Here is a 13,270-nt window from a genome sequence, read left to right on the forward strand (position 1 = left end):
AGATAGTCTGCAATTAATGTATTTTGCCTCCCTGCAGTACACAGAGTGCAGCACAGAGAAGGTGAGACTGGAGCAGGTTGTGGCCTCCTTGCAGCAGCAGTTGGCTGAGAAGTAAGTTATTCAGTTGCCAAACAGATATTGAGACATAAAGGAGCTGCTAGACCCTAATAATAACAGTGCTCTTCATTCCAAACATGAGCCAGTGGCCCACATTCTGAGAGTTATCACCATCTTTCATTTGATTTAGAGTGCAAAAAACTTTTTGTTGTGAAGAACATTCTCTCTCCTCCATTGAGTAGGATTATCTCATGTGACCTGACAGTAGTATCCTTACTACCACCAGTAAAACCCCATTCCCTGCTAACTAGGGCATTTGTGTGGAGGTGATGAGTTGTTAAGGTCATTTGAATGTTCACCAATTTTTTTAACGATTGTAAAAAAAAAAAACAGGAGAACACATATGTTAAAGGGGATTTAACTAAAGAAACTCTATAAACTGTGCTTCTCTGTGCATGATTACCATTTACATTCCTTATCTATTTTTGTGGTTTCAGAGATATTAACATTTAATTTTAATAATTTAATTTTGGCTCAACAGTGTGTCTGAAAGTCAGAGTGAGCAACCCTAGGGATAATGAACCCAAGAAGTGCATAGACAGGTAGAGGCAGATTTATTAAAATTTACATTTTCAAGTTTATAGAAGTTTTTTAAAAACTCAAATTGAGTTTCTTTTTCTCGATTTCTAGCATATTTATAAAGAACCTTGAATTGGACAAAGACAATTCTGAATTTGAAGTTGCTGACAGCGATCTTCAAAAAGGGCTGGCAAAAAGCCTGGTTTTAGCAGTTTAAAACTATCTAAGACTGGAAAAGTTCTGAAACCCATATAAATATCAAATTATTGTAAATTAGAGGACCACTCTGTTTGATTCACATCAATTCATTCTTTCGATTTAGAAACCCTTTAACATAATTTGTGCTAGTGCGGTAACCCCATAGTAATTAATGAGACGTGAAGAGTCTGTCCTGGAATCATGGCTAAGAAGCAAAAATAATTAATAGTACTACAATGTCTGTATGTGTGTCTTGATTTAGATATCATTAGGCCCCCAACTGGCATTCTGTAGCACAAGGACTGCTGTAAAATGCCATAGACCATTGCTATCCAACTGGCAGCCACGGGCTGCCAGTTGGACAGCCATGGTCTATGGCATTCCCTTATGTGGCCCCCCACCTACCTGCTGTTTGCTTACCATGTGTAAATTTTAAATGTTATCACTACAGAGATTAACTGGCCCCTGCATTGTTTAAACCTCAAATTCAGAGTGATCCCCTGTATTTTTCACACCTGTGATACCCCTGCATTGTTCACACTTGTGACACCTCTATTGTTCACACCCCTAAAACCTGTACTGTTCACACCTGAGACCCAGACTGAAACTACCCACATTGTTCACCTCTTCACATTTTCACATCAAAATGCTAATGGAGCACCAGCACTGTGTCACTGTATGTAGTACATATTAGAGTGGTCCTGATCAGTGGAAACTGTCTCCTGCTCTGTTCTGCCTTCCCTTGTGCCCTGCTCTACTTGTGTGTGATATACTCTGCCTGTTTGTGCCCTGCTCTGCCGGTGGGTGACATACTCTGCCTGCGTATGCCCTGCTTTGCCTCTGTGTGCCCTGCTCTGCCTGTTTGTGCCCTGCTCTGCCTGTTTGTGCCCTGCTCTGCCTGTGGAACATAAGCCTGGTATTTGTTCTGGGGGCTTGTTTGAAAATAAATTATTGTTAGGGGCCCCTAAGGTGTTGGCGATGCTGTGTTATCCAAGGGGAAGAGGAGGCATATGGATTTAAGGGTATGTCTTAATATGATGACTTTTTTCACATATAAGTGATAAGTGATGTCCCTGCAGTGAGCACCAACCATTTGGTTTTTTTGGTGTGTTACCACAATTAATGCGGATTTGGTCTTGTGATAACATGGGTGTAGTTTAAAGAGGGTGTGGTTTAAAAACAGGGAGTGTTCAACACTGGCTTCCATTATTGGCCCTCCACTATGTAGGCTGGAAAAATTTTGGCCCTCTGTACCACAGAAATTGGACAGCACTGCCATAGACAGTCACTATTGTGCTCCTCTAGGTTAAATAAATACCTTGATGAGGACTGGGCTGACTTGGTGGCATATAGGCAGCTGCTCTATAAGTGTGATTAGGCTATTCTGGCTCCCAGCCAGATCAAACATTACCAGGCAGCGAAATAGTATTTTACCATTTACTAAACATGGCAAACTACATGCAGTGTAAGCAGATTTCAATCTACAATGGTACCTAATCATTTTGGCCCTTCTAATATTTCTTATATCAACATCTACTGACTGTAAATACATGTAGTTTTGCTTGCAGTACAGTAACAAAAAATATGATGAACTTTGTGTCTGACCATGATCCATAATATATTACCCTGTGTTGGAACTGAACCCAAGCTTTGACAGTCTTTACAGAAGTCCTTGGCATGTAACCCCTTGCTTTTACTAGTTAATTTTTCATAATGTCTCTCTCCAATATGTCAGATATAAGGAGGAGCTAAAGAGAGGATGGGGCTGTGATAGGCAGAGTTCCTGCCTATCAAACCTGAAAGCAATACAAGGATGGTTTCAAACAAAGGAAAAGTAAAATATACTGGTGTACTCAGGGCCATATTTATATATAGGCACAGTTTTGGGGGCAGCCCTCTGGGTGCCTATTTTTTTTCTAAAGCCTCCCCACACTCTGCCACAGAATTCCATAGGAATGAGGGGTGAGGGGTAGGGGGTCTGAGGAAGAATGTGAAAGTGACATCACGTGCATGGGCCGCTGATGTCACTTCCTCTGAATACGTCATGTGACGTCAACATGCATGTCGCGTGACGTCATCGTGCACAACGCGTGACGTCCACGCACAACGTATGGGCGTGTTTAGGTCCGATGCCTAGGACAGCATTGGACCTAAATACAGCCCTGTGTTTACTACTGATGGTCATGTGGTTGGGAGCCATTTAGATCAAAAGGACAATGAGAAAACATGAAGAAAGATCTGCTTACAGACTAACATATAGCTAGCTAGCCATCAATTTTAATAGCTGATCTGGCAACAATCTAGAGAGTATTATGATGTCCTGCCTCTGGCAACACATTTTGTTTTTGCTTTCTCGTTTGAACAGTTAATTCAAAAAAAATCTGTTAACTGAAAGTAAGACTTGTTCTCATTCTGCTTACAGAGAGCAGATGATGAAACATTTCAAGCAAATGAGAGAGATGGAGAAAACTGAAATGGATATTGAGAAGTCCTCACTGAAACTGAAGGTGAATGCTCTGCTAACAAAGGCAGGGTTGACTTTTAGCGTAATTGTTTTAAAAACCTCATAAAAAAAGTATTTATTAATGTACAAAATTGTAAAAACTGTCACAGTAACAGTATAGTCATTACCGACCATATTCTGTCCTGACCCACTGTATTTGCCTACTTATCCCTCCACAGCTGGCAGAGCTGCAAGGACAGAAAGGAGATGTCACACCTCAGACTGTGCAGCAAATAGAGGGGACTGGGCCTAAATGGTGGCGTTCAAAGGGAACAAAGGTTGTGGAGTCATCAAAGAAATGTATTCGATGTGAAGCATTTTTGCAACAGTTGGATGAGACAATCAAGGGTGAGAGGCCAGAGATATATGTGGATAACCAAAAAATGTTGCCTAGGCTTAGCGTTTCTGAAATGTTCTCAAATGGATGGAAATGTTTGCAGATCTAAGATGGCCTTACCTTAAACTTGTATATACACACTTATGCATGTATGAAATATACACTGGTTTCCCCCTCACACTGCATGGCACATTGCTGTCCTGGCACGAATCTTGTTCATCTAGTTGGATTTACTCAAGGTTTTATATACAGCAAATTTTAAACTATTGGGGGTGGTGTTAAGCTCAATTTCTGATTCTTCTCAAATATTTTCTTCTCCAGCTGTGTGGTGTCCCGGAGGTAGAAAAAGAACAAGTTAGTTTCTTGGGACAACTCCACCCTCTATGAATTTCATTTTCTCTTCTTTTATTAATGAATTGAGATGCAAGTATACTGATTTGAAGGATTGGTATTCTACTATTTAATAAATTATCAGCACAAGCCACTTTATTATTAATGATTATATCTATTTATCTAATGACAAATACTAATTATGTTTATTAATGGGTCTATGAATTCGAGTTGGTAAATTAATAGAAAATCATATTATCACGGGAATCAACTGTATAAAGTAATTAGGCAACCGAACAAAAATTGATTAACAAGGGGTTCTTTCTCTTCACAAACTCTGAAAACTCAATTGATACTGACGGTAGTCAGACCCCTATCTTGGTCAATTATAGGATATTACAGGTGAATCTAAATCACAACAATACATTGCTGTCCTGTTAACTATTTCAAGAAAATGTTACAGCAAAGTAATACATTTCTTAACCAGGTTGCCAGGAAAGCAATACTGAGTTACAAGAAGAAAAGAACCAAACATTGGAATCCCTATACCAGTTACAGGAAGTCCTAACGGTGAGTGAAAGCAACACATGAATGCACCCTACTTACTGTGTCGCTTATTCATCCTGGACCTCTGTTTTAAACCACTTCTTAAGGATTGCCTTTTTGTCCGTGTGTCTGCAGAACCTCTCTAAGCAATCAAAAGTAAATGAACAAGTGGCCCAGAGTCTACAAGTGGACAACAACACTCTTAAAAACCAACACAGACTGGTGACAGAGCAGGTAATACAAACTGCCAAGAAGTGTTCCTAAAAGAAAGTTAGTGTAATATTGAACAAGCACCTTAAACCACCATTGCACACTTTAATAATCTAGGACAGTAGTTGTCATTCTATCACGATTCCAAGAATATCTGGGGCAGCAAATACATATTTACCCCAAATCTAAGCCTGACATTCAGTTTGGAATTTCAGGTGTATTTTTTTTCAACATTTATTTTTATTGATTTTTAAGTAGTTAGAAAAAGGGGAAGGAATAAGGAGAGGGGGTAATAGCCTGGGGGATCTGTACAGATACTATTAGTTAATCAGTTGAGCCACACATTACACCATACAAATTTTACACTTAAACAATGAAGTGGTCTTTCAATTGTATTTAGGAGATCAAACGGCCATTCTCTCCAATTCTTACCCTATATTTTTTTCAGGCTGAACCTTCAGTGCTACTGATACCTACTAAGGTATCTGCTCATAACCCATGACCTTTAGGACATCACCTGGGCTTTTTATAGGGTAATATAATATTTCAATGAAAGGGGCACACTTCGCTAGTGCTCTAGGAACTCATAGCAAACAACTAGCAGGTACCATTTACCAGTAAGCTGTCTGAAACCTGGCCAACACAAACTTTGTGCCTTTTATTACATAACCCCCCTTTATATTCTAAATTCAGTCCTAATCAGGTTATAAATCTTTGAAAGTTAATTTTGATTCTTGGATTGCTATGTGACTTTGCCATCCTTAATGTGTACCTCTGTGTCTGCAGCTAAAATGTCTGTTCAAAGAGAAAGAACTTCTGGGAGAAGCCTACAATAAGCTTCCAAAGGAGGATAAGCCAACAGAAGACTGGAATGTTCAGTCTAGATTAGTAAAGGTAAGTAAATAAAACTCCAAGCAAAAACACATTATTCTGATGGTAAAAGAGGATCTGTCATTCCAATAAAAGTCACTCAACCTGTAGTGGGTATTTAATAATTATCTTTCTAAATAGTTTGTTTGAATCCTCAACCTCATCCAGCACAGCAGACCAGGGAAGAAGTGCTGTTTGACTGAGCACTAAGGGGTGTGCTCTGTTGTAGATGACCTCTTTATCAAGCCAGTCTAAGACAGTTTGTGTAATGATATTGTTCTGATGCTTGAGGTTTGGTGATATATAACAAATTGAATTTTGTTTTAATTATTCATACCATGCTTTTTTTCAGAATGTGCATAGTTCCATAAATAGCCATAAAAAACAGCAAGAAGAGCTTACAGAGGAGACAGGCGATCATCCTGAAAAAGTCAATGCTTTTCTGGTGGAAACTAATAAAACAGACATGAGAAACTTGCAGAGACAGCTTAAGGAAAAGTCTGAGCAGGTAAAAAACTGCAACAAAGCAGTTGAAACCATGTGGTACATTAGGAATGCCAGCTGAACCAGCTCTAGGCAGAGCTTAGAGGCCCGACTCGGAATATCAAATGCAGTCACTTCCTTCCCGTTGCCTGTCACCCTTACTCACTCACTCACTAGTTAGAGTCCGACAAGTGGAGGGTAATAGAAGGTTGAACTGAACAACTGGATCTGTTCCCAGTTTGTCAATGCACATAAAGTACCACAATCACAAAAACATGCACAGATCCAGCTGTTCAACAGAGGGGAAAAAAACTTATGGCTAGAAACCCAACAGCCAGTGACCCTTCGCAATATACACTGGTAAACTACAACCTTACAAATGTTATTAAACTACAATCCATGGAACTCTTGAGCCTTTGTGAAGAGGTTATCCATCCCTGCCTTAGGCCCATGGCACACCAGGGGGCCTATTTATTATAGTGTGTAAAAATGGTATTCAACTACACAACTGTACACTATCATTCACCCAGCTTCATGGCATAAAATCCAGTGTATTTATCAAGCAGATAAAACCTGTGTTTACTCTGCTGGTGGAGAATCACCTGTTACCACTCATGAATGACTGCAATTAAAGTGAATGTTTTCACCAGTAATCTAAAACAATGATAAAACCATTTGTATGGCATATTAACAGATTCATGTCATTATGTCAGCTCCTCAGGATTTACATAATTTGCTTGAGTAAGTAAACACAAAAGTAAAATGTGTTTTATTTCTCACTCTGTTCTCATTACAGATATCAAAAATGGCTTCAGAAATGAAACTGTTACAAGAAAAAAATGAGTCTTTAATGAAAGGTAATTAATGAAACCAACAAATACATGTAAAAAAAAAATATATACTGCAGCACACTTTGAAGAATGCAATATATATAATATATAAATACATAAAACTTTCTAGATACTGTGCAGTAAAAATTAGTCAGACTACTGGCCACACACCCTCTCTTATAGAATACACCCCTAGGGTATTTTACCAGTCTGGAGGTCTGTTTGGTGTAACTGGCACAGTGGGGTGGCAGTGGTGAGTGAGGAGGTAGATTGGCCTTGTAGCAGCGACTCTGGTGGTGGTGGGGTTTGAGAGGACAAGCAGGCTCGCTGGCCTAGGCACATACCAGTTTTAAATCTGACTCTGTCTACTGATTGGTTGCTGGTGTTAAACAGCCTTCTACAGTCTGGCCTGCTCCACATTGTTCTTATCCATTGCTCAGTGTCCCACTGTAACCAGAACTACCCACAATGCAACCTCAGCCATCATTCTGTAGAGTAGGGTAGAAAGGGCTGAACAGAGAGGGGGTTATAATGTGAGTGGAATATTTACTCACACAAATAGGAAGAAGCCCAGATGCACCGCCCTGAGCCCTCAGCTTGGGGAGCTGATAACCGTAAATAAATCTGGTGGCAGGCACTCAAATAAAGGCGATCTTCCAACAAATTGTAGAAATCAAGTAGAAAAGATATACTGTGTCCTCCGCCTTACGCGTTTCGTGTTACAAACACTTAATCATAATCACTATGATTAAGTGTTTGCAACACGAAACAAATAAGGCGGAGGACACAGTAAATCTTTTCTACTTGATTTCTACAATTTGTTGGAAGATCGCCTTTATTTGAGTGCCTGCCACCAGATTTATTTCGGGTAGAAAGGGCAGCTAGGAGTGGCGGCACACGGGGAGATTTAGTCGCCTGAGATAAATCTTTGCTACTTCAGGCAACTAATCTCCCGAAGTGCCTTTATCGCAGGCGACTAAATCTACCTGTGTGCCGCCACCCTAAAGGGCAGAGTAGAGGATGTTTATTCTGATAAACACAGTGGTATATGGCTAGGGCCAGACAGGGCAGAAATCAGCCTGCAGAAATCCGCAGGCTGAATTCACCCCCCAACTACTAGCCGAATCTTCTTGTCCGCTCATGTCTGGAAGCCTTGTGTCGGCCCAACGCGAATAGACTCGACAGATTTCAGTGAAGAAATGCAAAACTTTGCATTTCGAGCTGAAATTTGCCAAGTCTGTTCACATCGAGTCTGTCTGTCTAGCGGTCTGGGACTGAAATCAGCCTGCGGATTTCCACAGTCTAATTTCTGCCACATCTGACCCTAGCCTATAGGTTCTAAGGCACTGATGAGTGGATCAACCTCAAACCCAAATGGGGTCCTGGAGGTTTGGGCCTAGGAATGAGCCCAGGTTATATGTTTAACATGTTGCAGCACATACTTTTTTTCTTTTTAAAATATGTTTATTAATTTCATAAACAAGTCAATTACAAAGCAGTACAATGAGTAAACAATCCAACTAAGGCAGAAAAATGTACATAGAAATACTTCCAGAAATCAGAACATAAAAAAATACACAACAGTTAAATCATTATGCACTTAGAAATGTTAGGCGGATGGAACTACTACATTTTAGGAATTTCTGCCAAAATCTCCTTAGCAACCCCCAGATGAAATAATAAATTCTTTTTAGGACTATCAAAGCTCATACTTTAAACAGAGGCTCTCCCTTTTGGTGATAAAATTGCACTGAACCTTCCCCTTTGGTAGCTGTTCTCACCCATCTGTGAAGTGATCAGAAGTGAGCCAGGTGCAGGTCATAAAATTAGAAAAGGACTTTGAGAAACAGCAGCTTACGGTGGGCACAGTATAGTAATGAGGTCATGGAATAAAAGGTGCAAAGTTTGCAAAGTCTAGTAATTTACAGAAATTAATTATCAAGCAGCATTTACTGGTAACCTGTTAAAAAGCAAATATCTTATTGGTATTACTATGGGTTAATGCACCTGGTCAAACTTTGCGCCATTTATTATATATGGTGGCAGAGTTCCAACAGCCACAGAAGGAAAATAAATTCAGCTGCATTTTAATTTTTAGCATATATGTTTAAAACTATAGAAGTGAATTGAAGCCATAATGGAAATGTATTTTATTTGACTCAGGAAATCTATTGATATATACTTTTTAGGGTGGACGTGCTTTTCCTCTGTAATGTTTTCATTTCCTGTCTAGCCAAGATGCGTTTCCAACAACAAGTCCAGCAAATTCGGAGCGTGTCACATCTAGATCCTCAAAGAGAAATGGTAGATCCTGCTGTACCACCTCTGTCTGGAGACACCTCTCATCACAAAAAGGATAAGTTTTTGGCATCAGAGAGCCAAGATTCTTCTAGAGGAGTGCAGGGAACACAAGCCTCTTTTCAGAGCTACTCAGAGGGGTCCTGGACTTCATCGCCTCAAAGCTCAAGACCTCAAACCCCCATCAGCCCAAAAGTTATGCCACCTGCATCTTTACTGAGACTTCAGCTCCCTGGTACAGTGGGGAAACACTGGGTAAAATCAAAAGTGGAATCTCCATTAAGCCCGAGAAGCCTAGTGGACAGTGAAGGCAGCCGTGATAACCCAGGGTCAGTTACTCCCAGGGCTTCTGCATTGCTGTCTCCTAGACCCTTCCATCCACCAAACTCTGCACAGGCCTTTAGATATGGAAAGAATGTGCAACACACAAACAGCTAAAAATATAGGCCATCATTTGGTGCAGTGCCAAAAACTGATCTAAGAGAGTCTGCAGCAGATATTAGGGTACTTAGACCAGCTCTCATTGCATAAATTTAAGATATAGGGGAAATGCATTTCAAAAAGATGGAATAGATACAAATATTTTATAAACAGCCTTTAACAAGAGAGACAGCACGAAAGAAAGTGAGAACATTAAAACAAGGGGATAAAACTAGAACAAAATTATATAAACAAAAAAAGGAAGTCATAAAGTATACCTGCCATCAATTATCTGCACAATGTCATTTTGATCATTCACTTAACGTGTGTCTTATTCTAGTTCAGGTCTGGACTGGCAATCTGTGGGTTCTGGCAAATGCCAGATGGGCTGCTGTAAGATGCCATAGAAAGTGACTATTTAGTGGGCTAATAGGGAGCTGATTGGGCCTCTCTATACTTGGAATGCCAGGGCCTATTTTGACTCCCAGTCCAGACCTGTTTTTGCCACTCTGCTCATACCTTTGACTTTGCTGCATGCTATTGTTTGGATGAAGGGCACAACTATTCAGTAGTAGTGTAGTGTTCAGGCCATGTTTTACTGTGTGTACAAATATATAAGAAACAATATTCCACATAATTTTTACAGGCCTTAGTATATTAGCCTACAGACTAATTAACTGCATGAACCTGTGTGCTTCTTAAAGGGATCCTGTCATCGGAATACATGTTTTTTTTCAAAATACATCAGTTAATAGTGCTACTCCAGCAGAATTCTGCACTTAAATCCATTTCTCAAAAGAGCAAACAGATTTTTTTATATTCAATTTTGAAATCTGACATGGGGCTAGACATTTTGTCAATTTCCCAGCTGCCCCCAGTCATGTGACTTGTGCCTGCACTTTAGGAGAGAAATGCTTTCTGGCAGGCTGCTGTTTTTCCTTCTCAATGTAACTGAATGTGTCTTAGTGGGACATGGGTTTTTACTATTGAGTGCTGATCTACCAGGCAGCTGTTATCTTGTGTTAGGGAGCTGCTATCTGGTTACCTTCCCATTGTTCTTTTGTTTGGCTGCTGGAGGAAAAAAGGGAGGGGGGTGATATCACTCTAAATTGCAGTACAGCAGTAAAGAGTGATTGAAGTCACATGACTTGGGGCAGCTGGGAAATTGACAATATGTCTAGCCACATGTCAGATTTCAAAATTGAATATAAAAAATCTGTTTGCTCTTTTGAGAAATGGATTTCAGTGCAGAATCCTGCTGGAGCAGCACTATTAACTGATTCATTTTGGAAAAAAATGTTTTCCCATGATAGTATCAGACTGCTCTGATGGGAGCAGCGAGTTGTTAATGGGAAGGAAACTGAAGAATAATCAATGTATTATTTAAATAGCACAAATCCAATACTGAATAACTTGTTTCCTGAATTATTTTTAAGCATTTTAAAAGGAGTGATGATAACACATAAATATTAAAAACAAACAAATCTGGCTATGAGATAAATTAAATCCACACTCCCATTAAGGAAGTATTGCTTCTCCCACAAACCAGCAAACAACTTCATATGTTCAGCTGCATTTCAAGTGTTTATTCCCTCACCACAGCCAGTGCTTTTTTCTCTCCGAACTGCCTTCCCTCTTCCATGTTGTGGCCCATACAGCGGTCTTGATTGCCTACAGAGGAACAACCACCTGCAGCACAGCATGGACTGCAACATGGCAAATGAGAAACTAGGTAGAAAGGGATATTACAGTGGATGTAATAGACTCAATGAACCTTGTATACCTGGGAATTGTCACACTAGGTAGGTAAACGTGTAGGTTCACAAGTAGAACACATGAGCCAAAGAGCATACAGTGGCACAGTCTATTTTTCCAGTCCCTTTCATTACTGGTCCCAATACATTGTCATAAATAAACAAAACATCTATGAAAACATACTGACATATAGAGGACTAGTTATTCAGGATACACAGTATGCACACATGCTTCCCTGTACCTACATTGCCCCAGTTAAAGAAACTATACATTAAAGTGCACCAGATTCTCTATATTCCTTTATAAATCTATTCATATAAACTAACTTTGGTTGGCATTAGAGAAGATAGGGGTCTGAGTCTGAGGGGTAAATGTTACTGGGTGGCTACAGCCTGAACATCCCTAAAATATGAATTCCAATTAAATCTATACATTTCATTATAATCTGTCCTGCATGTTAGTATAAACGTTGTAATCCCAAAGGCCTATTTTAAATTGGGGGCAAATCTTCTTATTATACTCCAAGGGTCTGGCCACATGTTTTCCGAAGTCGACTGTAATCGCCTCACGAGGAAACTTCAGGCGAATCGATCAGTGTGCCTGCCCCCAGGCGATTTACATTTTAGCTGGCGGAAGGCAGGGGAAGGCAGATCGGGGAGATTAGTCGCCGTGAAGAAGAATCTGCCTGTGTGGCCAGACCCTAAAAGCAGCCCTGCCTGCCCTGTGCATATCAGGGACAACAAATTGTGCAACATAGTGACTACAGTACAAAGCATGGGGTACCACTTCAGCTCCAGACATCTTGTACTTCTACTGTTACATTACAATAATGAAGCAGGCTTCTGGGAACATTAACTCATGAACTGCATAAAGAAACATTTGCAGGAAAGTGTCTTGTGACTTTTCTTTGCCCACACCCTAATGGAGCAAATTTCAGGCTGCGGCTGTCAGGGGGGCTGGGAATTTTAGTCCAACAACAGCCTGAGAACTGCAAGTTTTTCCATGTCCTTCTTTTTGTGTATTTATGTTGTGTCCGTATGCAAGTGTTCCATTTTCCATAGTTTGTTTTTCGTTCTGCAAGTTCTTCTTGTATGTATATGTATCTACTGGTGTTTGCATATGTGTATCCAATAGGTAAATGCGTGTGAACTCTCCCACCTGCACACTTTCTATATATACAGTATTTGTGCAGGTGTTTATATCTGCACAGTGATACTTTGCTGCTATATCATGTGTCTGTCCATTTATTAATTTCTTTCCTGTTCCAATATATATATGCATGTGTGAAAGGTGAATAAATCATATAAGAACCGCATGTTTGGGCTCTTGCAGGTGTGTTATTGGTGGGGCTTTCTAAGAATCTGTTTAAAATGTGAAATTAAATGAGTGAAAGGGAAAGATTACTAGAACTGAGTGAAAGGGAAAGATTACTAGAACTAATTCCATTTATTGAAGGTGGATGAAAAACAAAGAAACCAATTCCAAGGAGGAGGTTCCGGCTAAATATTCAGAAGGGTTTTTTTTACAGTGAGAGCTGTGAAGATGTGGAATTCTCTCCCTGAATCAGTTGTACAGGATGATACATTAGCTTTAAGTTGGATGGCTTTTTAGCAAGCGAGGGAATACACGGCTATGGAAGATAGCCCATAGTACAAGTTGATCCAGGGACTGGTCCGATTGCCTTTTGGGAGATAGGAAGGAACTAGCAGTTATGCAGGTTATATATAAAGACTTAAAGGAATTGTTCAGTATAAAATAAAAACTGGGTAAATAGATAGAACATTACTTCCTGCTTTGCAACTCTCTTGGTTTCCACTGATTGGTTACCAGGCAGTAACCAATCAACGACTTGAG

The 13,270-nt window shown here is 39.9% G+C and overlaps 1 protein-coding gene across 1 annotated transcript in view; it reads left to right on the forward strand.

The window, feature by feature from the left end:
* LOC108711324 (putative leucine-rich repeat-containing protein DDB_G0290503) overlaps positions 1–10,557 on the forward strand; it is a 40,973-nt gene extending 30,416 nt beyond the window's left edge. Inside the window, exons 22-30 of the mRNA XM_041586697.1 lie at positions 38–111; positions 3,257–3,341; positions 3,517–3,685; positions 4,492–4,574; positions 4,686–4,784; positions 5,547–5,654; positions 5,983–6,138; positions 6,910–6,970; positions 9,177–10,557. Of these exons, the coding sequence (XP_041442631.1) occupies positions 38–111; positions 3,257–3,341; positions 3,517–3,685; positions 4,492–4,574; positions 4,686–4,784; positions 5,547–5,654; positions 5,983–6,138; positions 6,910–6,970; positions 9,177–9,679 (1,338 nt within the window). The 3' untranslated portion in view covers positions 9,680–10,557. The remainder of the gene's footprint in view (positions 1–37; positions 112–3,256; positions 3,342–3,516; positions 3,686–4,491; positions 4,575–4,685; positions 4,785–5,546; positions 5,655–5,982; positions 6,139–6,909; positions 6,971–9,176) is intronic.
* Positions 10,558–13,270: the final 2,713 nt, after the last annotated feature.

Source organism: Xenopus laevis, chromosome 3L (assembly GCF_017654675.1).
Source record: "Xenopus laevis strain J_2021 chromosome 3L, Xenopus_laevis_v10.1, whole genome shotgun sequence".
In the NCBI taxonomy this organism is placed as follows: Eukaryota; Metazoa; Chordata; class Amphibia; order Anura; family Pipidae; genus Xenopus; species Xenopus laevis.